Raw genomic sequence first — 23,788 nt, 5'->3', positions numbered from 1 at the left:
TAAAAAAACTACCAAAGTAAATACAGAGAAAAGTGTCTTTAATTGTTTTTGCAGATTTTTAAAATCATCATTTTCTGCTGTAATGAACTGACTGAGAGACACACATTTGTCACACTCAGTCATTTTGTTTAATATTGTTTGCAGTTTTGAGTCTTTTTTTTATGAGAATGATAAAGATTAGAGCATAACATCCATCGGTGCCTCCTCTTTCCCTCTCGGTCACCTCAGTGTGTCCAGTGATCTGACGGTGCTGGGTGTGCTGGTGCTGTGTGTGTGCCTGTACGTCCCTGGGTTGGTGGTGTGTAGGAGAGCTGACATCATCTCCGAGGCGAACCAGAAAGTCCACTACCTTTCTGACAACTCTTCGTGTGACCCATATCTCTATGCTGTAACAGTCCACACTGGTCTCTGCTCTGCAGCGCGTATGAGTGCAAAGGTAAGTTTTTTGCTTTGTTCCTTTAATCCAGCAGCATTTGGCTCCTTGCCATCGACTGCACATATAAGTTGACGACTGTTAATGAATAATTTTTTCCTTTGCATCTCGTTGTGGTCGTTTTGAGTCCCCTTCTGGTCAAAACGAATTGATTTGAGTGCAGCTGGAGGTCAGGGGGCCTGTGGGCCAGTTAGCCTGTGCCTTCTAGGCCCCTTCAGTAATCCATCCATGTTTCACAGTACTTTGATACCAGGTTATTCATGCAGTGACTACTGAGTTAAGTGTTTGTCTCCCTTGAATGAATGAATGGACTGATTCATAGAATAATGTTGTGAAACTATAGAAGAAAATATGACATCTTCGAGAACTTCTCAGACAGTAGAGGCTTTGTTTGATATTGTCAGTGGAGGACTTTCTTATCATTTCCTCTGTTTTGTTCATATAACCAGACAAAATACACACATACAACAGAGTTATTTTGATTTAATTGGTGCACATATTTTTAATAGTGTTGAAACTTTATGCCGTTGACTGTGGCTGTTTTACAGGTGACGTCACACAGCAAAAAGTAGAAATCCACTAAAAATAGTACGATTATAGGAGTCATCATAAATACGGTAGCCTGAGCCGAGGACCATATAGACCACATCTCCCCTTTCCAGTTGAAGAACTAATGCATTAGACACAGAGACAAGGCCGTAGTCATCATTGTAGTCATAATTCCACATCACGCTCTTATCATTGTGATAGAGTTTTGCACCCATTATAGCTGAAGAGTGGCTGTCCCAGATGGTGAATCTTATGTAGTAGACTCCTCTGACAGGGGCCATGAAGATACCTGCATCAGAAGAGGAAATCAGCGAGGGCTCAAAAGAGTTTTTCTCACTTCTAAGCAAATGGGTGGTTGTTTCAAAGAGATGTTTGTTTCATTGGTTTCAGTAAGAAACCATGGAAAGCTTAAAACAATTGAATTTAACCTTCTTTAACAAACTTTCATACACATTCGTGGTGTAGATAAAAGAATTGTGTACCTGTAGTTGGGCTGTAGGCCTGGCCGATATTGATGAAGACTTTACTGAACTTCAGTGGGATGTCCGTGTTAAAGGGTCCAAGTAGTCCTGCATCAGTAAGACCAACTGAAAATGCCACCTTTGGGCGATCTGTGTGAATGTGGAAGATGCACATAAGAAAACTTCACTGATGTACAGTCTATGAAAAAATGTCACCATACACATTTTGTTATAAAAATAAAATCATTTGACATTATGATATGCAACCATATAGCATAGCGACACTGCAGTCATTTGGATGCTAAAGTTTAATAGAAAAATAGAAAATAGAAAGTCTAACACGTCTTTGGGGTCATCAGGTGGGAACCTCCACTCATCGGTGTTTCATCTAGTTGGTCCCACAACACCTCCAGGAGACTAGGCAGTGAACTCTGGCGGCCCAAAGCCACTCCCCTAGAGCCAGCTCTCACTGCTCCTACGCAGCCCAAACAGCCCTGCCACCTTCAACAAACCCAGGCTCCTTTTATGCGAGCTCCAGGTAGTGGCAGTACCACATGGCAGTACCACATGGCTATCACAGATACAAGGCTAAGGCTAAGCTAAGCTAGCCACGCTAGTTAGTCTATTTATCACATGGCTATCACAGCCCAAACAGCAATGCCACCTTCAACAGACTCAGACCAAAATAACATAATGTCTACCTAATATAGTAATAGCCATCATACATATTAATGTCTCTCTGTGCTCTGCTGCTCTGTTCCTTGGTTTACCCGTTCCATTCTCACTGCTAACTAAATATGAGTTTTGGGTATAATAATGGTTTATGTATCTTACCTCTATTCTCTCTCTTGAGCTCCTCCACTTCATTTTCATTAGTGTTCATTCTGGTTTCCAACACTGTGAACATGTTTAACATTTTCATTGTAAATTACTTTTATGGCTTTTGGTTTTCACATTTTTGATTGATTACTGTGAAATCCTACCCTTGTCCTTATTTTCACATGCGATTACTCTGGCCAGAAGGTCTGCAATGAATAGAAAAAATATAAGCAGGTTAATAGTTGATCATCAATGTTGGAGTAGTGATATACATGCCAATAAACTAGTAATTTAAGGACATTTTGCAGTAGCTTGCTGGTAGTTAAACCACATCTGTGTTTGCATAGTGATTCAAGTAGTTAAATTACTTTTTTGCCATTTTTTGTGTAGGTAACCTGTTGATATCCCACATCCATTCCAATTACTTTTCTAGGATTTCTAGATCTATGATTATTGTCATTTGACTCAACCTAAATGCACACTTATTTGATGGGATATCTAAAAGACAAACAATAACATTAAAACAGTCCAAATATCTTGTGAAATATTTACAGCTTTTACTTTAAAAAAAAACAGTCCACTGAATGGTGGATGAATGGTGGATCTGTGTGTTACAGGAAAATTCATGGAGGACTTCAGTTTAAACAGGTAAATACTGTTCTGATTTTGTTCTTAATGATACAATCAGACTGATTATGTTCACAGAATATTTATCTTTGGAGTTTTTTCCACATATTGTTTTCAGGAAATACTTTAGTGTCACAATGACAAAAACCTAAAAAAAATATATGCAATGTGCTTTAAGCATCACTTTATTCATATTATTCATTATTCATTCATTTTTTTTGAAAAAGGTCTATTAAGACCTTTTATTTTTTAATGTTAGGCAACTTTTGCATTAACATTCTTCATCCATTGAATAGACAGAAAAAAACACATAATAAGGCATCCTAATAAAAAATATGTTTTAGCTAGTCAAACTACAAACAAATCTGGGCCATAGATTCTCTACTGTAATTGAACCCCCTTTGACCAGCCCTGCCCCATTTTTCTGTTATCATGAGAAGCTGTTGCATGCTGAGTTACCTTGCTATGTAAGTAATCCTGCATTTTTCTATTGCCCTACCTTTGTTCTTATTTTCACCCACTGTAACTCTGTCCAGAAGATCTGTAATAAAGGGACAAATTATTAATCAGGCTAGCTGATCAATAGCCAGTTGTTAAACCTTATTCAAATTCAAATGGTTCTGCAGAATCTTTTGGCTAATCTTAACTTTTTAATTATAATTTTTAGTTTACCAGTATTCTCTCTCTGGAGTTCCTTGGCCACATTTTCATAGAAGCTCATTCTGGCATCTAAAACTGTTAACAAAAATAAACATTTTTTATTGTAGAGTAGGTTTATGGTAGATGTAGTTAGATTTTATGCTGGAGCTTAAACAAATAGTAAAACTGCCGCAAACATAAATTCATTTATATTTGTATATAAAAGTAAACTGAAATGCAAACATATTACCTGCATTCTTGCTTTCAGTGGCTGCCAGTCTGGCCTGTGTGGCTGGGGTTAAAGCAATACATTAGTCCAAAAAGAATTAATACATGAATCTGTGCAGCACTGTGTGACTGACATTCAGTATAACTTCTGGTGTGTATCACCTGCGTTCTCTTGCTCCAGCTTCTCGATCTTGGTCTTGCTGTTCCTCAGCTCCACCTTCTGTTCGATGGCCATGTCTCTCAGCTCCTTCAGCTCAGTCCAGATGTCAGGGGTGATGTTGGTCTGTCTGCTGCTCTGATCGTGGGCTGCTCTGACACCCTGTATCTCAAACTGAACATCTTTCTCTCCCTCTGTCTCAGTGTCTTTCCCTGTCACCTCTCCACTCTCACCCTGAGCCCACGTCCATTGCAGACAGAGCAGCAATGCTAGAAAAATTGCAGCACTCTTCATTCTGAAATTTCACCTGTTTAGACAGCAAGATGCAGTCTAACACTTCTCGCTCATTTCCCGTCTTTATATACACTTAAAACAGGTCACTGAAGAGGTGCATGAGAATTAAACAGGTGTCATTGATAACAAATCAAAAATACCTCCGAATATCCTTGAACACTGAACTGATTTTAAAGTAAACATCAAGTAGTTTGAGTGATGTACTTTTAAAATAATTTGTAAGGCATGCTTAAACATAACATTTTAGGTAGGCCTACTGCACGTAACTATACGTATACAAATCATTTTTTATTGCCGATTGGAGAACATTGTGCAACATTTGCAAACGTCAGCTGAGAAATAGAGTTTGTTATTCTCAACATCCATCACAGCACAGCAGAGTTCACACATGCTGTTTCTGCGACATTTTGCAGCAGCGGCCTGGTAGAGAAAGACCATCACTTGGCATCCTGTCGTGACTCAAATTTAGCCAAAGCGAGACCAGGCACCAGGGGTCTGATCCCAGATTGCTCTTTTGACTGCCCATAGTCTCCACTGAATAAGCAAACTTCTGTTGTTGCAGTTACACAAATTACACCCCACACTGTCCGAGCCCCTAGTAGGTTAATTTCTCCCATGTGCAAAGTGTGAACTACCAGTGTTCATTGTTCAGGAAGTTTTAACTGGGAGCTGAATTATCTGCAGAGCTCTCTTCTCTCCAAAACAAACAGACTCATTGATTAAAATGGATCAAAAAAACTGAATGAAGAAATTTCACATTAAAAGTCAGTGTTTTTCTGATACTATTTAACAAGATTCTTTTTTTCAAGGGATTGCTCACATGAAAAAAAGAATGCTTATTATATTCATGCTTATTATATTCCATTTCTTTCAATTTATTCCCCTTAAATCCTAAACCCTAGACCTTTAAATAACTGATTATGAAACAAGACTTGGACATTGTTGTATTCATTAATATGGATACTTTCACAGTACTTTGATACCAGGTTATTCTTGCAGTGACCACCTAGGTAAATGTTTGTTTCCTTAAATGGATTCAGTGCTGGATTCATGCTACTATAGAAGTAAATATGACATCCTCTTCCTATTTATTAACACTAGAACTTCTCTACAAACTGTAGAGACTTTGTTTGATATTGTCAGTAGAGGACTTTTTAATTGTTATTTTCTTTGTCGTGTTCATATAACTAGACTGAAATACACACATACAACAGATTTACTTTGATTTAATTGGCACACATATTTTTAATTGTGTGATGTTGAAAGTTAATGCAGTTGACTATGGGTGTTTTACAGGTGATGTCAGACAGCAAAAAGTAGAAATCCACTTAAAGTGGTACGGTTATGTGAATCATCATAAATACGGTAGCCTGCGCCGAGGACCATATAGATCACATCCCCCTTTTCTAGTTGAAGAACTAATGCATTAGACACAGAGACATAACCGTGGCTATCATTGTAATCATAACTCCACGTCATTATCTTGTCATTGTGATAAAGTTTTGCACCCATCACATCTGCAGAATAGCTGTCCCACATGGTGAATCTTATGTAGTAGACTCCTCTGGCTGGGGCTGTGAAGATACCTGCATCAGAGAAGAAAATCTGTGAGGGTCCTTAAAGAAGTATTCCACGAATGTTTGTTGTTTTTTTAATAGAACTAGGTTGTTTTTGCAGTAGAGAGATGCAAGTACTTTTGAAATTGGTGCGACATGACCAGAAAAAACAGAGAAACAGGATGCTTTTGCTCAAGAGGTAGAACCCTACAATCACCAAAATGCACCATGCTGCAGAGGACCAGTAAATGCTGGTGGCTGACGTAATGTGCCCCCTGTCCTTTTGAAACAATAGCAACCAGCTGGCAAGAAACAATGTTATATTACAATTAAAACAATAAGCTAAAACATGTTTTTGAAAAAAAAATGAGGTGAGGAATGGACAAGGCGGTAACAGAATATTGGTTTAAATTTTATTAGCACTGCTTAGTTGTAGAGTTTGATCTGTTTATTTGAAGGGGGGGGGGGGGGGGGGGTGCAGACTTGTTTTCACTGTGCAGGAAAAAGTGTGCCCACTATTACAGCTAAACACGTCACGAAATAAGTTTCTGAAAACATTTTAGGTATTACGAAATAGGCCGTGGAGTAGCATAATCCTCATTTATATTTGATCAGCATTTCTTATTTTTACCATTTGATCGTATTTCGGTTAGTATTACCACCCACCTTATTTTGAAACAAAGCTGGTTGAAAATCAGTGTTGTCTCCCTTTTTTAGGGGGATCGGGGGTGGGATGAAAGCAATAGTTTTATTTCTACCCCAGATAAATTCTCAGTAAACAAAGGAATTTTTGTTTCTTCGATAATAACTAAAGTCTTACCACAGAAAGCTTAATACAGTCATATCTCACCTTCTGTAACAAACTTTTCTAAACATTTATGTGTTGAGGTAAAAGAGTTGTGTACCTGTAGTTGGGCTGTAGGCCTGGCCAATATTGGTGAAGACTTTACTGAACTTCAGTGTTATGTCAGTGTTGAAGGGTCCAATTAGTCCTGCATCAGTAAGACCAACTGAAAATGCCACCTTTGGACGGTCTGTATGAATGTGAAAGATGCACAAAAAAAAAAAAAATCACTGATGTACAGTCTATGAAGAAATGTCACTGTACATCTTTTGTTAAGAAATGTCCTTAAAATTATATTGCAGGCTTTGAATTCTAGTAAAACAGTAACAGATGACTTTCATCACTTCTGCCTAATTTGACAACAGTAGTTATAAATATTAATGTCTTTATTTGTTCTGCTGCTCTGCATATAGTTCCTTAGTTTACCACTTCAATTCTCACTGCGAACAAAATAAGAGATTTTGACTTAATAATGGTTTATTTAATTACCTGCATTCTGTCTCTTGAGCTCTTCCACTTCATTTTCACTGGAGCTCAATCTGGTTTCCAACACTGTGAACATATTTAACATTTAACATAAAATAGCACGATACTCATTAATTTCTTTTTTTTTTTTTAATAATTACTTTTAAATCCTACCTGTGTTCTTTTGTTCGCTTGCTGTTACTCTTGCCAGAAGATCTGTTATGAAAGACAAATTAATAATCAGGTTAGCTGATCAACAACCAGGTGTTAAACTTTATTTAGTTGTAAATGCAAAATCTTTTGACTAAGCTTCTGTCATAAAGATGCTTTCCACCCCACTGTAATTTAAACTTTTTGATTATGACTTGTAGCTCACCAATATTCTCTCTCTGCAGCTGCTCGACCACGTTTTCAGTGGAGCTCATTCTGGCCTCTAAAGCTGTAAACACATGAAACATTTTTATTACAATGTAGATTTATGGTAGATGTAGTCACATTGTACTTTGGAGCTTGACCAAATAGGAAAACTGTCCCAAACATAATTAATGTATATCTGTATATAAAAGTAAACTGAAAAATACAAATAAATACTGAAAAACACAGTCTGGTCTCTGTGGCTGGGTTTTAATCAATACTTTAGTCCAAAAAGTACTTAGTGCATGAATCTGTGCAGCACTGTGTGACTGACATTCAGTACGTCTTCTGGTGTGTATCACCTGCGTTCTCTTGCTCCAGCTTCTCGATCTTGCTCTTGCTGTTCCTCAGCTCCACCTTTTGTTCAATGGCCATGTCTCTAAGCTCTTTCAGCTCAGTCCAGATGTCAGGGGTGATGTTGGTCTGTCTGCTGCTCTGATCGTGGGCTGCTCTGACACCCTGTATCTCAAACTGAACATCTTTCTCTCCCTCTGTCTCAGTGTCTTTCCCTGTCACCCACTGCAGACAGAGCAGCAACGCCAGAAAAATCGCAGCACTCCTCATTCTGAAATATCGCCTGTTTAGACAGCAAGATGCAGTCTGACACTTCTCACTCATTTCTCGTCTTTATATACACGTAAAACAGGTCACTGAAGAGGTGCATGAGAATTAAACAGGTGTCATTGATAACAAATCAAAAATACCTCCGAATATCCTTGAACACTGAGCTGGTTTTAAAGGAAAACTTTAACGCCGAAATGACCATTTGTATTGTGATTATTCACGCTGTATTACATTGCATTTCTAAAAAAACCCCCAAAAGTTATTTTTTCTTAAATACCTCCACAGTAAATTAGGAATTCAAAAACTGTGAATGTTCTTTTAAATTATTAAATCAAGTAATTAACGGCAAAACAAAATCAAAAGATGTAAAAGCTCAATATAGGTCAATATGTGTCTCTTTGAAGCTTAACTGTGTCTTTTTGGTCATTTTGTGTCTCTTCTTAGTTTCTTTTGCATCTCTTTGTGGTCTTTTTGAGTCTCCTCCTGGTCAGTACATGTTATTTTGAGTGACATTTTGCAAGTGAAGGACAAGGGGCCTGTTCCCAGTAGGCTGGTTCAGTAATCCATCTATGTAATAGAGTACTTTGATACCAGGTTATTCTTGCATTGACCACTGAGTTAAGTGTTTGTCTCCCTTGAATGAGTGCATGGATTGATTCATGGAATAAATGTTGTGCAACTACAGAAGTAAATATTACTTTCTCTTCTTATTAATACTAGAACTTCTATTTAGACTGTAGAGACTTTGTTTGATATGGTCAGCTGGGCACTTTCTTTTCGCTGCACCCTTCATCTTGTTCATATAACCAGACAAAAATACACACATACAGCAGAGTTACTTTGATTTAATTGGCACACATATTTTTAATAGTGTGACATTGAAAGTTAATGCAGTTAAGTATGGATGTTTTACAGGCGACATCATACAGCAAAAAGTAGAAATCCACTGAAAATTGTACGATTGTAAGAATCATCAAACATACCATGGCCTGAGGGGAGAACCATATAGACCACATCTCCCTTTTCCAGTTGAAGAACTAATGCATTAGACACAGAGACATAACCCAAGTTATCATTGTAATCGTAACTCCACATCACTCTCTTGTCATTGTGATAGAGTTTAGCACCCGTCCACATTGAAGAGCGGTTCTCCCACACAGTAAATCTGAAGTAGTAGACTCCTCTGGCTGGGGCTGTGAAGATACCTGCATCACAGGAGAAAATCAGTTAGGGCTCAAAGTAGTCTTTGTCTCACTGCAAGTCACTTCTTGCCCTCTGTGAAGAACTTTTTGGACATTTATGTGGGAAGGTAAAAGAGTTGTGTACCTGTAGTCGGGCTGTAGGCCTGGCCAATATTGGTGAAGACTTTACTGAACTTCAGTGTGATGTCAGTGTTGAAGGTTCCTATGCTTCCTGCATCAGTAAGACCAACTGAAAATGCCACCTTTGGACGGTCTGTGTATATGTGGAAGAGGTACAAAGAGGAAACTTCACTGATGTACAGTCTATAAGTTAATGTCACTATACATCTTTTGTCAAAAAATGTCCTTATAATGATATTCCGATAATAAAGCATAGTGGCACAGCAGTCATTGGGAGGCTGGCAGACAGCAGGGTTTGGATTCCAGTAGAATCAGTAACAGCTGAATATCATCATTTCTGCCTACTTTAACAACAGTAGTTAACAATATTAATGTCTCTCTGTGTTCTGCTGCTCTGAATGTGTTCCTCAGTTCACTAGTTACAATCTCAGTGCCAACAAAAAATGAGATTTTGACTTTATATGGGATTATATAACTTACCTGCATTCTGTCTCTTGAGCTCCTCCACCTCGTTTTCACTAGAGCTCATTCTGGTTTCCAACACTGTGAACACATTTCACTCATTCATCATAAACTATTGTTATGATCGTCAGTTTTCACATTTTCATTGAATGAATCCTACCTGTGTCCCTATTTTCATTTGCTGTTACTCTGGCCAGAAGATCTGTGATAATGGAAAATTTAATAAGTTGGTTAATAGTTGATCAACAACCAACTTATTATTTCTAGATAGGTCTTTACTCTAACTTTTGAACATCACATCTTAAAGAGTTTTGCACAACAACATGTTTGATAATGTTTATATAACTTACCTACATTCTTTCTCTTGAGCTCCTCCACCTCATTTTCAGTGGAGGTCATTCTGGTTTCCAACACTGAACATATGTAACATTTTTATTGTAAAATAAAATTATTGTCATCAATTTTAGAATATTTGATTGATAACTTATTACATATCATTACTTTATAATCTTACTTGTGTTCTTATTTTCGCTCGCAGTCACTCTGTCCAGAAGATCTGTCATGAAGGGAAAATAATAAAGTTAGTAGGTCAACAACCAGATGTTAAATTTAATTCAATTGCATTTTTTCTGCAAAATTGCTTGACTATCTTTTATCATATTTGCACATAACATTTGAAGGAGCTTTATACAGCAAGGCTTGCCTCTACAACATTATAATTTGTACTTGTTTTGCATGTTTTGGTAGCTTACCCATGTTCTCTCTCTTGAGCTCCTTAACTGCATTTTCACTGTTGTTCATTTTGACCTCCAAAACTGTGAACATGTCCAATGATTCTCACCAAAAGATTAACTGTTAACTTCAGTGTGATGATTACATCACTAAATATGCTTTAATTGTTAACATAATCTAACATTTTTACTATGTAATGACCGTTATTGCTAACCTGTATTGTCTCTCTTGAGTTCCTCCAGCTTGTTGTTGCTGGCACTGATTCTGGCCTCCAATACTGAAAAAAAGAAAAATTATGCTAATAGCATTAACATTCCCTTTTTCTTATTGAAATCTAATAAAGTATATGTAACATACACTATTATGCCAAAATTTTAATTTAGATTTTGTAGCTTACCTATGTTTTTTTTTTAGCTGGATTTAAAGCAATAAATTAGTCCAAAAATAATTAGCAAATGAATCCGTGAAGCACTTTGTGACTGACATTTAGAATGTTTTTTGTGTGTGTCACCTGTCTTCTCTTGCTCCAGCTTCTCAATCTTGATCCTGTGTTCAATGGCCATGTCTCTCAGCTCCTTCAGCTCAGTCCAGATGTCAGGGGTGATGTTGGTCTGTCTGCTGCTCTGATCGTGGGCTGCTCTGACACCCTGTACCTCAAACTGAACATCTTTCTCTCCCTCTGTCTCAGTGTCTTTCCCTGTCACCTCTCCACTCTCACCCTGAGCCCACGTCCATTGCAGACAGAGCAGCAACACCAGAAAAATTGCTGCACTTTTCATTCTGGAATATGATTTGTTTAGACAGCAAGATGCAGTCTGACATGTCTCGCTCATTTCCCATCTTTATATACACGTGAAACAGGTCGCTGAAGAGGCACATGAGAATTGAACAGGTGTCATTGATAGCAAATTTGAAAATACCTCCAAACATCCTTGAACACTGAGCTGATTTTAAAGGAAAACTTCAACGCTCAAATGTATATCAATGACTCAACCCGTGTCACATTGCATTTCTGAATAAAACTTTATTTTCTCTTGAATACCTCCACAGTTAATGAAGAATTCGAAAACAAATAACATCATTGATAAATTGAAGTCATTGGGAATTGCATTTACTGATAGCAACACTACATTTAAACACGTTTGCAAGCTTTCACACAGCCCGTGCCGTATGAACTAAGTCTCTTTTATCCAGTCTTATGTTCAGTACTTCCTAAACCGTCGGCTCTTTACATCAGGGAAGTAAACAGAAAGTGACGCTTACCTTTACTCCCTTTAGACACTCTTTGAATAGACTGCATTGATAAATCTACGGCTAATTTTACCTCACTGAACACAGGAGCTGCTGGTTTTCTGCCACATTGATCTGTAATTTGTAGTTTGTGTTATTCGGCTCATTTCTTTCAACTGCACAAAAAAGTTACCAAATGTTGATGAGTCTGATCTCTTAAAATCAAAATTACTTTCAATTATGTTCCTCAATAATAATTTTAAAAAGATCATTAATGGTGAAGCTGTAAACACAGTGGTCAGTCTCTGCGGTTATGGCTTAGTGTTCTGTACTTGGATGGAGTTGTGAACTAATGTGCCTCTGAAATCTTCTCTACATGTTTACCAGGTTTACATAGTGCTGAAAGGTGAATACGGGGTTTCGCAGACAAAAGAACTACAAGTCCCAGGATGCACTTTGTTCAGGAGGAACTCTCAAGACACCTTTGTACTCAGGTAAAATCAAAATATCTAAAAATATATTGATCAAGAAGAAGAAAAATATGGTAACTTTTTTTCAGGTAAAATCAATACACAGTACATTACACATTTACTCTAATACCACATAATACTTTGAGTAGCTTTAAAGTTTAGTTTGCTCATTTCTAAGCTTGTACTTCAAAATGTTTTTGTCACTGATGCCACAGTGCAGCAGAGAGCCTGGGCCCAGTGTGGGGAGTTCACATATGGCATGACAGCTCTGGACCCTCCCCAAGCTGGTACCTCAAACAAGTGGAGGTGTGTGAGGTAAGATCCATCTGTTTAGTGTTTGTGAATGTGTTGTTTTTTTCTGTGTTCGGTCAGTTGACTATTAATGGGGTTTGTTTGTTGCTTTTTTCAATCATGCTTTTTATTGTTTCCATAAGAAAAAAAACACTGTCTACAGCAACCTTAACCATGACAAATAGAGTTACATGTATATATGATGACAGCTGACAAGATGGCATTTTTATATTAAAGACCAAATTATTCATGAGAAAAGAAAATCAATTTAAAAAAAGGAAAAGAAAAAATGAAAAGCCCTAGTATCATGAATAAACAAAACACATTCACACAGCTGGTTGCAGCATCTACATAATATATCGCTTTGATCCCACGCTGATCAACCACAAGATCAACTGCAGAGGATAGATGCAATGTACATATTATGTGTAAAAGGCCACTTAATGCCATTTATCAAAGCATAAAAAAAATCAGCCAATAAAAAATAAAATAAGAAAAATAGTAGTAAAAAATTTATAAATAAAAAATAGATATAAAATAAAATTAAGGTTCATAACAGAAAAAAATTAACAGAAATAGTACATGTTCAATTAAATATTATACAAAGTCAATATGAAGTAAATAATGGTTGCATCAAAACTATTCAGGAGAAAATATTTTTATTTACTCACACCCCCTAAAGTGGAACATAAACTACCCATCTGAACTACTGGACTGTGACTGTATGTTCTGGTTGTCTGTGTGCTTTTAATGCAGGTGAGCAGGGGGCATGTGACGGGACGTGCTTGGCTCTTTATCGGTCAGTGCTGGTTGGCTGTGAACAAAGGTGATGGCCGTGTGGACAGAAAGCTGCGAGTCTGCACTCAGGGAATAGGCTTTGCCAAGGTAGAGCGCTCACATATGAGCACCGATACAACAAAAAAACCTTCTTCCATGTGACCCTGGGTGTCCGTGTGTGCTTGCAGATGTTGTGTCTCAAGCTATCTGACTATTTGGCCGACCACCATATCTGGATGTCTGTGTTCAGCTGCCCCAGCCCAAACTCATTCACACACGCTCAAAGACTTAGCGTGAGCCTGCTGCTCCTGTTGGGATATGCATGTGTCAACACAGTAATCATATCACAAATGGATAAACAGGTGGGTCAGTTACACCTTCAGAGTTTGAGATTTGGGTGCATGAGTTCTTGAAAACAGTAATAAAATAATACTGCTGCTCCTGATCTCTTGTTTGCAGTTGCCATACGAGTTGGGCATCATCGATGTCTCAGCTCTTTCTGTGAAAACAGGAGTATTAAGTGTGATGGCAGTGTTGCCTGCAGCAGCAATCATATCATTTCTGTTCCGATTGCGTGAGGTCAAGCTGACACAGTCTGAAGTCCAACATGCAGAGGGCAGAATGACTGAGAAGGACTTTTTTGAAGGTGACTTCATATGTTAGTTGCATGCATAATGAAAATGAAAGTTTTTTTTTTTCCAGTTCAACTTCTGCTTAACCCTGCCTGTTTTATCCTTTCACAGATACCCTTTTAGTGAATGACAGTTTATTTGAGCACCATATCTCTTGGAACAGTCTTCAGCAGTGGGCGCAGGCCACCTGGAGGAAAAAATACCAGGTGACACCTCGATTATATAACATTTTCTGTCTTCTCTGTTTCTTATTGTCTTTCACACACTCTGTATATTTTCTCCCACAACATTGATCATCCCTGTCTGACCCTTCTTTTTGTGTTTAGCGCACAGACCTGCGGTCAGTGTCCACCACTATTCTGGAAGATAAAAGTACAAATAAAGAACCTGTAATCCAAACAGATGCCATCATAGGAAAGGGGGATGCTCTACCAGTTGAGGACAATATGGAACCAATGCTTGGAAATTTTTCGTTCATTACTGAGGGGAACGGTATCAATCAAGCACCTCCGGGAAAAGAGTCAGATCTTTTAAGTGAAAAAACACAGAGATCTCTTTTGTCCGGTACGAGTGATGGAGGTCAGGCTATTCTGGAGAAGAAAGATCCTTCAGGGAAAAGGGAGGAGGGCAGCCATCACCAGACAGCGTGGTCTGGTCACAACAGTTGTTACCACGTCATTGACAGCCTAAATCGGAGAAGATTCAAACTAATATCTCAGTGGTGTCACTATTTGGCCTGGACACTGTGTCTGCTGTTGTCCCTCTTGTGCCTGCTGCTATCTGCAGTGCTGGGAATGAGGTAGGAGATGTGTGACGCCATTAAATGGATGACTGTGAAGATGTGATTAAGTTTGAAGCCAGTGGTGTGGATTATGCTTCACTGATCTATTATTTTCACTGCAGTCAGAAAACGGTTTGCTCTTTGCTACTGCTTGCTGCACACAAAGGGAGGCTCCCACCTGTATTAACAAGATGGCCTAGAAGCAATCTGACAGCACCATCAATTACATTTATTCATTAAAGTTACATTTATTCATTAAAGTTGATTTCATTTTTAATCCAATTTATTTTTTTCAAACAGAGTATTTAAAAAGAAATTGGGTTTTAGGGTGATGAGGTCACAAAATATGACACCAGACGTCATTTGTAAACCTCAATAGAAGTTTTTGAATGTAAAAAAAGGAATATAACGTTTTGCACCGCCCTCTTATAAGCTTTGACTTTTAGCAACGTGATTTATATCCTGTGTTATAACTGTATGCCTTAGAGTTAAAACTATATGTATGTGTGGGTGTTTTCTTGTGTCAGGTTCAGCAGCAGCAAGGTTCTGCTATGGATACACTCTCTGTTCTTCTCCCTGATCTCTTGCATCTTCGTCATCCAGCCAACTGTGGTAAATGAATACCAACCTTTTGTAAACTATATTTCCAATATAGTAATACCTATATAATACCAATAAAATACATGCAATTTAAGACACTTACACAGTTGCACATTTCATAGAAAACATTTTCTGTTTCCCCCCAGATATTTACAGTGGCAGTCTCCTTTTGACAGGAAATAGTGACTGTCTCCTTTTGCTTCAGGAAAAGAGCAGATTTTTTATAGTTTCTCCAGTATAAAAAGAGTCTGAGGTAGAGACTTTCAAAACTGTGCAGCCACAATAGAGTTAATCAACTGGCAGAGCGGTTTGGAACATCTGCCTTTCCTCAGGAAAGATGCTCGTACCTTGAAAAGGTAACAGCCAGACTATTCCATTTTATGTCATTCTCATTTATTCTATTACTGTTAAAACAGAGTAAATAATTTTTGATTGACAGGTGCTTAGAGCTCGTCAGCGAGCTCGGTACCTCCGCCTTGTGCGCCCACTGACCCCGGCCTGAGCTGAGGAAAACTCGAGGGACGAAAAGAAGAGAGGCTGTTATCCACAAGATTCTCAGGTGTGTCTTTGTGTAGGTGTGCACCTGTTTGCATATGATTTAAAGCTCCATAAGGGATGATGTCCTCCTCTTGTCTTCCAGGGATTTGTCTATCTGTGGCTCCATGCTCTTCCTCATGCTGTGTATAAATTATGGCAGCTCATTTGCTGACCATTACCACCTTAATAAAGCTGTCAAGAAAAGAGTTCATAAGGTAACCTTTGCACATGCACATGCTGACTCCCTTTTTGTTTTTGTTGCTCTGATAGACACACTCCAAAATCATGTTTTATCTTTCAGCAGAGGCCATGATAATGCATTTCTGTCCATACAAAAGCATGAGGACTGGTGGAAGTGGGCACAGACGAGTCTTCTTCATTCACTGTACAACAATACAACAGCTGCAAATAAGGTGAGCTGCAGAGGCTTTACAGTGATTCATTGCTCCATAAAAGTTTCTAAAACACAATGAAAATGATCCATCCATCCAATGCCATTTAGTGAATTATAAAAATAATTTCTGCTGACCATGTATTAAGATCTCCATAACCCACTCAAAAAAATGTTCTTTTGGTGGAACGATTGTATTTTATATATTGTCATTACAAAACCAACATTTTCATCAACAGTCCCACATCTTGATTGGAGAGCCAGTCCTGTGGAAGACAGAGTTGTCAAGCTCATTTCAGGGCGAGGTAACAAACAAAAGGAGACCTGCTTTTACATGTGGTAGCATAATACATGTTAACATCTTTATCAACAACCTATTGCCTAAAAACATGCACAATTTAAGGTTGTGATTTCAATGGCTTACTTATTTATAAATATATTGACATCAAACCAGGTCCACTGTTTCCCGGACATCCTGTCACAACTTTCACAGCCATTAGTTGTTTGGAAAAGAGCCTTCAGAAAATCCCTTGACATCATTTTCATTGACCTAATGCCTTGAATAAAAACGTTTCAAGGTTGTGATTTCAATAGCTGATGCCAGTATATTCAAAATTAGCTAACAGCTGTTGCCCAACTACCTGTGGGAACAATAAATTCAAACACCTTCCTGTCTCTATTTCATACTTTCAGATGGATTAGGCTGGAAAGTGGAAAGCTAGAACGTAATATGAGTGTTACGTAGGCTAGATAATGGTTTATGTTAATATTATGCCATAAAAAATTAGAAATAAAAAGACTTAGTATCATATGTCATAAAATAATATAGTATGATATGCCATAAAAAATCATAATATACTATCTTGTAAATAATGTCGTCTAGTATAATATGTCAAAGAAATCTCATATCACTGTCATAAAAAGTTAGAGTTTCATATGTCAGTAAAAAAAACCGTCATCCTAAAGTTTATGACTTGTAGATCTTGAGTTAAACTTAATTTGGGTCTTGAGTGCAGAGAATTGAGACTTATTTGTAACTTCCAAAACATTGACTTGGTCCTACGTCTGGATTGTTCATAATAACTAAATATGTTGTGAAATAACAGCAATCTTAACAAAAAAAACCAACCACATCCTTCTTAAATGATGAAATATACTACAATCAGTCATATGGTATTCTCACTCAAGACATTAAACTGCCGTGTTTTGTATCAATTCCTCTGTAGAGAGCGCTGTTTCACAAACAGTGGCTCAAACAACAAGCATACATGATACACCGTCATAGTCCGATGATGAGTGTTAGTATCTTTATCATTTAAAGATGATGAATTCTTGTTCTGATCGTGCTCAAGTTAAAGGGAAACACTGCACTGTGAGATTATTAAAGCTGCCATCATGTCAGTTAATACGAGTGTTACCTTTGATTAATAATGTTGTTCTGACTGTGTGTATTCTGACTGTGTATAACTGTGCAGCTCTCCAGTGTGACCCTTGTACCAGACTGCCTTCGGTTATTCTTGTCTGGGACCAAAACATCCACTCACCCACACTTAAGTGTCTCAGTTCCTATGGCAACAGCGCCAAGGACATGTGGTCTCCTTGGCTGCTACCTGGGACCGAGTGCTACAGTTGTCTTAGGACACACAAGGTGAGAAACACAAAGATACACACATAGTTATTATTGTGATCTCAGGTGAAATAATATCCTGTAATATCAACCCTGATGTCTGTAATATCCTCACCACCATCATTCATTTGTCCTTTTACTCTTCTGCAGGTCTGATGCTACGTCCAGACTGAAGCTCCTGCATTCAGGTGGCTGGCTGGACAGACAGACGGTGGCCCTGAAGGTTCATTTTACATTGTTCAGCCCTGCACCCAACTTATTCACCAGTGTGACCATGCTCATGAGCAGAGCCCCACTGGTGTCCTGCTGACCTCTGCTAAAGTCCAGTCTGTTAGAGTTTATCACACTCCTGCTGTGTGGGACTATGTTGTCATGGTGTGCCAGGTAAAATGTTTTTGTTTGTTTTTTTCTGAAAAAAAACGACTTGTCTTAAACACCATCATAAAACAACTCACCAACCAAAGAAAACAGTCAAAAATATAATAAGAAGAATAATGCCAGGTACGCATTACACGAGAATCAAGTCGCTTTTGTGCATGATACCCCACTCCCGACCAATGGTTAGTAACCAAATTTTTTTATCTTTATAAAGCTCATCTTACCAGATTTTCCTGTAGTGTGAGGTATGTTAAGAGTATAGTATAGTATAGTATAGTATAGTATAGTATATATATATATATATATATATATATATATATATATATATATATATATATATATATATATGTAAGAATGTGTTTTCACATCCCCAATCTGCTCGGAAGTCCTGGCTGCACCGATTTCAAATTGTAAATAATAAACATGTTTAACATCTATGATGCAGTATCTTGTTGTTGAGGAATCTAGAGGATCACAGGTGGTCCCTCTCAGAGGGTTTTAATATGATATTAAATCGGATTTAACTCTGAATTTACTCACCTTCAGTTCATGCTGTAACATGTGTAGTCAATGTTTCTGCCGTCTGCCTGACTTCTTCTATATTTAAAAAAAAAAAAAAAAACGAAAACAAAACAAAAAAAAACCCAACAACTTTATTTAATTAGGAAGGTACATTGAGATTAAAACCTCTTTTGATGAATTTTCCGTGAAAAGTAGTGCAAAAACGCACATAGGAGAAACTATGAAGTGAGACAAAGTTTAATAAATTTGATTTATGTAGGGAAAATAAGTAAACAAGAGTTTGCTGTTTCAATCATATTGACCTTTTTTCACTAAAATCCAGCATGGATCCTTATTCTTTGCCTTTGCAATTATATATTTTGAAAAAAAAACCATTTGAGCATGGGAGGCATGCACTTTTTCAGTTTCTGAGGTGGGGCATGACAGAAAAAATGTGTTCACTAGAGATTTGGGTAATTTCTGGTCTTATGAGTCAGGACTCTGGTTGTACATGAATGAAATCTGTTAGTGCAAGCTTAATCTTTTGGACAGATTGTTGCTCTCAGTACATCATAAAAACACAACTGTTAACTTTATAAGTATATTATGTTATGTTTTCAACATATATGATTTATTTTAAAAAATGTTGTAGTGTGGGCCAGTCTTAACTCTAACTTTGCACTTACAGTTTATAGTTTGTACATAGTTCATCTCATGAGATTCTAGGTCATTTTTTGTCAAAAGCCTTAAAGTTCCTCATCTTTTTTCTTGTCCCACCAGCTTCTCTTTCTCCTCTTGTCTCTGCTTCAACTCTGTGATCAACTATATGTTATGGGGCGGCAAGGGCTGATGGGAAACTGTAGGACATCCTGCAACTGGCTGGAAGTGAGTTAACAACTTGTGCATAAACATACAGGCAAAAATGTTAATAGAATAATTCAAAAGAAGATTTAAAGACGTTAAATGCACACAGCTTGAACTTTTACTAGACACATGGAAATATGCACAGGAACACACTCACACTCGGCCACACACCAATGCAAACAAGATCACAACAACCTATCAGAAAGGGTAAAGTGACCTGTAGCTGTTAAACTAACATACCTGTGCAGTTGGAAGGTCATAGCACACAGAAGTATGAAATGTCCTTGATTATGCTTTTACTGCTGTAGAAATATGCCTCACTACCTTTCTCTCTCTGTTTTCTAGGTCAGTTTGGTGACAGTAACTTTTGTGTACTATGTTTATTACATCTATTACTCCATTGTTATCTTGGAGGTTGTGGAGCTGCTGCAGAGACACAACCACAGAGGACATGTTGACGTCAGCCTCCTGGCCACCTGGGAACAAGTGAGAAAGAAAGAAACAGGAAAACAAATATTTAATGTTGAGAAAACACTGTTCTGCTAAATTATTTCAGTACCTCCCCTTAGAAAATTAAAGAGATAATTACCTGAACTTCATTGGCAGTAGATTATTATAGCTTTACATTTAACATTATTTTGTAGTTATAATACTTTTTTAGAAGATGCACTGTGAACAAGGTTTGTTGTTTTTGTTAAACACACTCTCACTTGAAAAGCCCAACCTTGAGGTTAGAGATCATAGCAAGGTTTTTAGAGATTACAGTAGTGATTTACAGGGACTAAGATGTCTTTTGTGTCTGCAGTATGTTCGTACTCTGCGTGGTGTTACGCTCTTCCTTCTCACCATGAAGTTTATGACTGTGCTGAGGGTGAACAGGACCTTGGCCATGACCACCACACTCTTTACCCGTTCACTCTCCAGCCTCTTCTGGCCAATGGTAAACACATTTTGCAGCAATAACAATTAGAAAAGGTCTTCATTCCAAGCACTGCCTGTTAAAATGTTAGTTTATTAAATAAATAAATACAGTCACAGTTTGTTGGATAGATGTGAAAATATGCTGGCTTTATACATGCAAAAATTAATGTTTATATAAATGGAGTCTGGTGGGTTTGGTGATGGTGATTTTAGGACTTTTTCTTGTTAAACAAAATAGATTTTTCTCTTTACTTAACAGCTTTATCACTGTAGGGATCCTTAATATAAGTTGTCAGACACTTAAAATAACAACCTGAGCCTGTCAGTGGCAAAAACAAGCACTCAAAATGGGCGTAAATTCACGGTGCCTAATTGCCCTGAGTGGTTACATTGCAGCCTGTTTCCCCACTGCTGGCTGCAGCAGTCTCGCTAAAAACATTTTAAAAAAAATGTTGTTCATGTTAGTCACATAGACACAAAAACAGGAGAAAATGATTTACAGGTTGAAAAATACCAAATTTACCCCTTCATCTTGATCAGTGTCTCTAACTGTGCTGTGTCGGGGTCATCAAATTTGAGGGAATGGGGCCTGAAAAGACTAAATTTGATTTTCAAAAAGTTTAGAATTTTTCTTTTTTTTCTTAATTTTGAAGCAACTTTTAAAAATAGTTTTATGGTTATTTCTCCCTAAAATGTCAGAAAGCTATAATTCTAAAGTGGGCATTTGTTTAAGAAACAAATAGAAAGCTCATCAGACAGACAAATAAAAATGTTCTCCATCTGTCCTAGATTTTAAGTCTTATCCTGATGGTGGCGCTGTCCTGCATGGGGAATCTCCTGTTTGTGCAAAGCTCCTTTGCCTTCAGCTCACTTTCCCGCTCCCTTCAGACTCTGCTCCACCACAGCTGGGGTCTCAGGACCACAAGAGGCCTCTTCCTCTCTGGGCGTGACTTCCTTTACCGTGGAGTTCTCTGTCTGTCCTCTGTGGTGTGGACAACAGTGGTACATATATACTATTTAATTTTTTTTTTTTTTGTCTTTGTAAAAACTGTGACAGCATGCTGGCAGATTTGTGCACTATTTCGGTCCTTGTGGAACTTATGCTGCATGGAAGAAACAACATGCCAGTCTATATCACTGCTGTGTTTTAAACAGTCATCTGTTTTCTTGTAGGTGATAGTTGTGATGTCCTCATTTGTCAGAAGTGCCAAAAGAGCTCAAAGCAGGGGGAACATCTTCACTCTAGCAGAATTAACCAGCTACATCAGACGGAGGGTCTCTGAGTTCACTGGACAGCGTGGACAAGCATGGGTTGGAAATCAGGTGGAAAAGAGGGTGAGTAAAAAGTTGCTCAGTCCATAAAAACGACACTGTCAAGTTAATTTACTGAGATTTTTTATGGAAAAATCTATTTTACTATTACTATTTTCTACCTTGGTGTGAACATCTGAGACTATATTGAGGATTATGATACTGCCAATGCCACTGTGGACATTTCTTAAATTAAGAATGCATTTCCTATAAAACCTTTTGCTTCTTATTGTACCTCCTCAAATGTTGCTCATTGTACCACCTAATAATATTTGTAGACTTCACACAATGGTGAATGACCTGAAAGCCATACTTGAATTAAAGGACGGATATCTTATCAGAAAATGACTTTGGTAGAAGTTGAAGTCTCCTATTACAGTATTGCTTAAGTAAAAGTCTTAAAGTATGTATTAACTTCACTTAAGTATCAAAAGGAATGGTATGATAAAAATGTACAAGTAAATGCTAGTAATAAAAGGCAAGCAGTTAGCATTTAGAGAATTATGAAGTTTATTTCTTCGTAACATATACGCCACCTTAAAAATGGAGCAGGCAACACACGTGAAGAAAAATAAGATCTTTTTTTTTTATAACTCAAAATATTTAAAGAATAAAATCCATTTTTTTCCCCCTCCCTTACCTTCATTCAACCATCTGTCCCTTTCTCCCCTCCATTAAAATACTGATTTTGCAATAACTTTGCCTTCTGTTTTTTCAGACTTACAACTTTGAGGAGTTTGAAAGCTTAGTAGATGAACTATTGTTCAGACTCAACGCCCTCTCAAACAGTCTGCATCACGCTCTGCCCCCCAAAGCCCACTGCTACAGGGAGGAGGACAGTCCTGTCATCTCACCCATATGGGAACCCTCAGACATGGGCAGACAGGTGAGCTGGACACAAAAATCTAGAAAAGGGGCGGAAACATGCATACAGTGCATACACACAAAACATATTCTCGCTTATATTATTTTAAACAGAGGTGTTCTGGAAAGCCCGTGCTGTTTGAACACTGTGATTCTGTTACAGGACTTTGTAAGAACACAAATGACTGAAGAGATGAAGGTGAATGATCACAATGATGTCAGTGGCCATGGAGAAATCTTTTTTTCTGCACCTCACCTGCTCAGGTAATAACATTTGTCCAACATCTGCTCAGGCTATAGACCAGCGGTTCCCAACTGGTGAGGCGTGGTCCAAAAATGGGTCGCGTGTGCATTCTGAATGGATCGCAAGTGACTTTCCATCATGTCAAATTTGTGAAAAACACTTTATTTTGAAGTTCCGTGAATTTGCAGCACAAAGCTTTTATTTTGAAGTGCTGTTTCCTGCTGTAAAGTGAGAGAGGTGGTTTTTTTTTTTTGATTTTTTTTTTGGCTTTTCATGCCTAAAGCACAGTTACAGAGTGACAGGAAAGGGGGAGAGATAATGGGGATGACACGCAGCAAAGGGCCGCAAGCTGTAATCGGACTCGGGCCACTGCAAAGGACTCAGCCTACATGGGGCGGATGCTCTACTCAGTGAGCTAGAGGCCGCCCTGTTTTTATTTTTTTTTTAGAGCAGTTTCTATGCCATTGCCCTGTTCTTGGTGTAATGTTGTTTTTTCAAAAATAAGAATAGGCCTAAGGGATTTTTCTTTATTTCTCAGAGGAGGGATGGCTGTTTTTACCAAAGGTTTTACAGTAAATAAATTTAAATAAAAAAAGCCAAAGTTTTTAAAAATTACAAAAAAATTTAAATGAAAAAAGATCACGAAAAAGAAATTTAAAAGGAAAAATAAAGCTTTTTTTCCCCCCAACAGAGCACCGGGACTAAGCCACCAATGTCCTCAAATCCTAGAAACACCCCCAGTTTTAACCACTTAAAGTTTATTCTTGCAATATGATTCATGCCATTCTGATTTAAGTGGAAAT

At 37.8% G+C, this 23,788-nt stretch overlaps 4 protein-coding genes across 4 annotated transcripts in view; 1 reads left to right on the top strand and 3 right to left on the bottom strand.

Annotated features, from left to right (window-relative positions):
- LOC121960982 (polycystic kidney disease 1 like 1) overlaps positions 1 to 23,788 on the top strand; it is a 47,209-nt gene that overhangs the window by 22,169 nt on the left and 1,252 nt on the right. Inside the window, 25 exon segments of the mRNA XM_042510885.1 lie at positions 229 to 436; positions 12,184 to 12,290; positions 12,482 to 12,581; positions 13,314 to 13,442; positions 13,523 to 13,696; positions 13,794 to 13,980; positions 14,078 to 14,172; positions 14,293 to 14,765; positions 15,275 to 15,359; positions 15,605 to 15,703; positions 15,787 to 15,840; positions 15,842 to 15,906; positions 15,988 to 16,090; positions 16,181 to 16,297; positions 16,515 to 16,580; positions 17,751 to 17,923; positions 18,053 to 18,180; positions 18,183 to 18,286; positions 19,562 to 19,666; positions 19,991 to 20,131; positions 20,451 to 20,585; positions 21,356 to 21,568; positions 21,740 to 21,901; positions 22,596 to 22,763; positions 22,905 to 23,005. Of these exon segments, the coding sequence (XP_042366819.1) occupies positions 229 to 436; positions 12,184 to 12,290; positions 12,482 to 12,581; positions 13,314 to 13,442; positions 13,523 to 13,696; positions 13,794 to 13,980; positions 14,078 to 14,172; positions 14,293 to 14,765; positions 15,275 to 15,359; positions 15,605 to 15,703; positions 15,787 to 15,840; positions 15,842 to 15,906; positions 15,988 to 16,090; positions 16,181 to 16,297; positions 16,515 to 16,580; positions 17,751 to 17,923; positions 18,053 to 18,180; positions 18,183 to 18,286; positions 19,562 to 19,666; positions 19,991 to 20,131; positions 20,451 to 20,585; positions 21,356 to 21,568; positions 21,740 to 21,901; positions 22,596 to 22,763; positions 22,905 to 23,005 (3,492 nt within the window).
- On the bottom strand, positions 902 to 4,231 carry LOC121960863. Its single transcript, XM_042510747.1, has 8 exons — positions 3,919 to 4,231; positions 3,779 to 3,820; positions 3,562 to 3,624; positions 3,389 to 3,430; positions 2,427 to 2,468; positions 2,278 to 2,340; positions 1,465 to 1,593; positions 902 to 1,271 (listed from the first exon to the last, which is right to left on the bottom strand). The coding sequence occupies exons 1-8, from the start codon at positions 4,205 to 4,207 to the stop codon at positions 988 to 990; spliced, it is 954 nt and encodes a 317-aa protein (XP_042366681.1). The 5' UTR covers positions 4,208 to 4,231; the 3' UTR covers positions 902 to 987.
- Positions 5,423 to 8,077, bottom strand: LOC121960864 (complement C1q-like protein 2). The gene is made up of 6 exons (XM_042510748.1): positions 7,789 to 8,077; positions 7,449 to 7,511; positions 7,247 to 7,288; positions 7,097 to 7,159; positions 6,669 to 6,797; positions 5,423 to 5,793 (listed from the first exon to the last, which is right to left on the bottom strand). Exons 1-6 carry the CDS (start codon positions 8,048 to 8,050, stop codon positions 5,510 to 5,512), a joined length of 843 nt encoding a protein of 280 aa, XP_042366682.1. The 5' UTR covers positions 8,051 to 8,077; the 3' UTR covers positions 5,423 to 5,509.
- On the bottom strand, positions 8,886 to 11,372 carry LOC121960862 (heavy metal-binding protein HIP-like). The gene is made up of 9 exons (XM_042510746.1): positions 11,078 to 11,372; positions 10,781 to 10,843; positions 10,587 to 10,649; positions 10,349 to 10,390; positions 10,185 to 10,247; positions 9,995 to 10,036; positions 9,853 to 9,915; positions 9,377 to 9,505; positions 8,886 to 9,255 (listed from the first exon to the last, which is right to left on the bottom strand). Exons 1-9 carry the CDS (start codon positions 11,343 to 11,345, stop codon positions 8,972 to 8,974), a joined length of 1,017 nt encoding a protein of 338 aa, XP_042366680.1. The 5' UTR covers positions 11,346 to 11,372; the 3' UTR covers positions 8,886 to 8,971.

Source organism: Plectropomus leopardus, chromosome 21 (genome assembly GCF_008729295.1).
Source record: "Plectropomus leopardus isolate mb chromosome 21, YSFRI_Pleo_2.0, whole genome shotgun sequence".
NCBI classification, from domain to species: domain Eukaryota; kingdom Metazoa; phylum Chordata; class Actinopteri; order Perciformes; family Serranidae; genus Plectropomus; species Plectropomus leopardus.
This window is presented reverse-complemented; position numbering and strand designations above follow the sequence as displayed.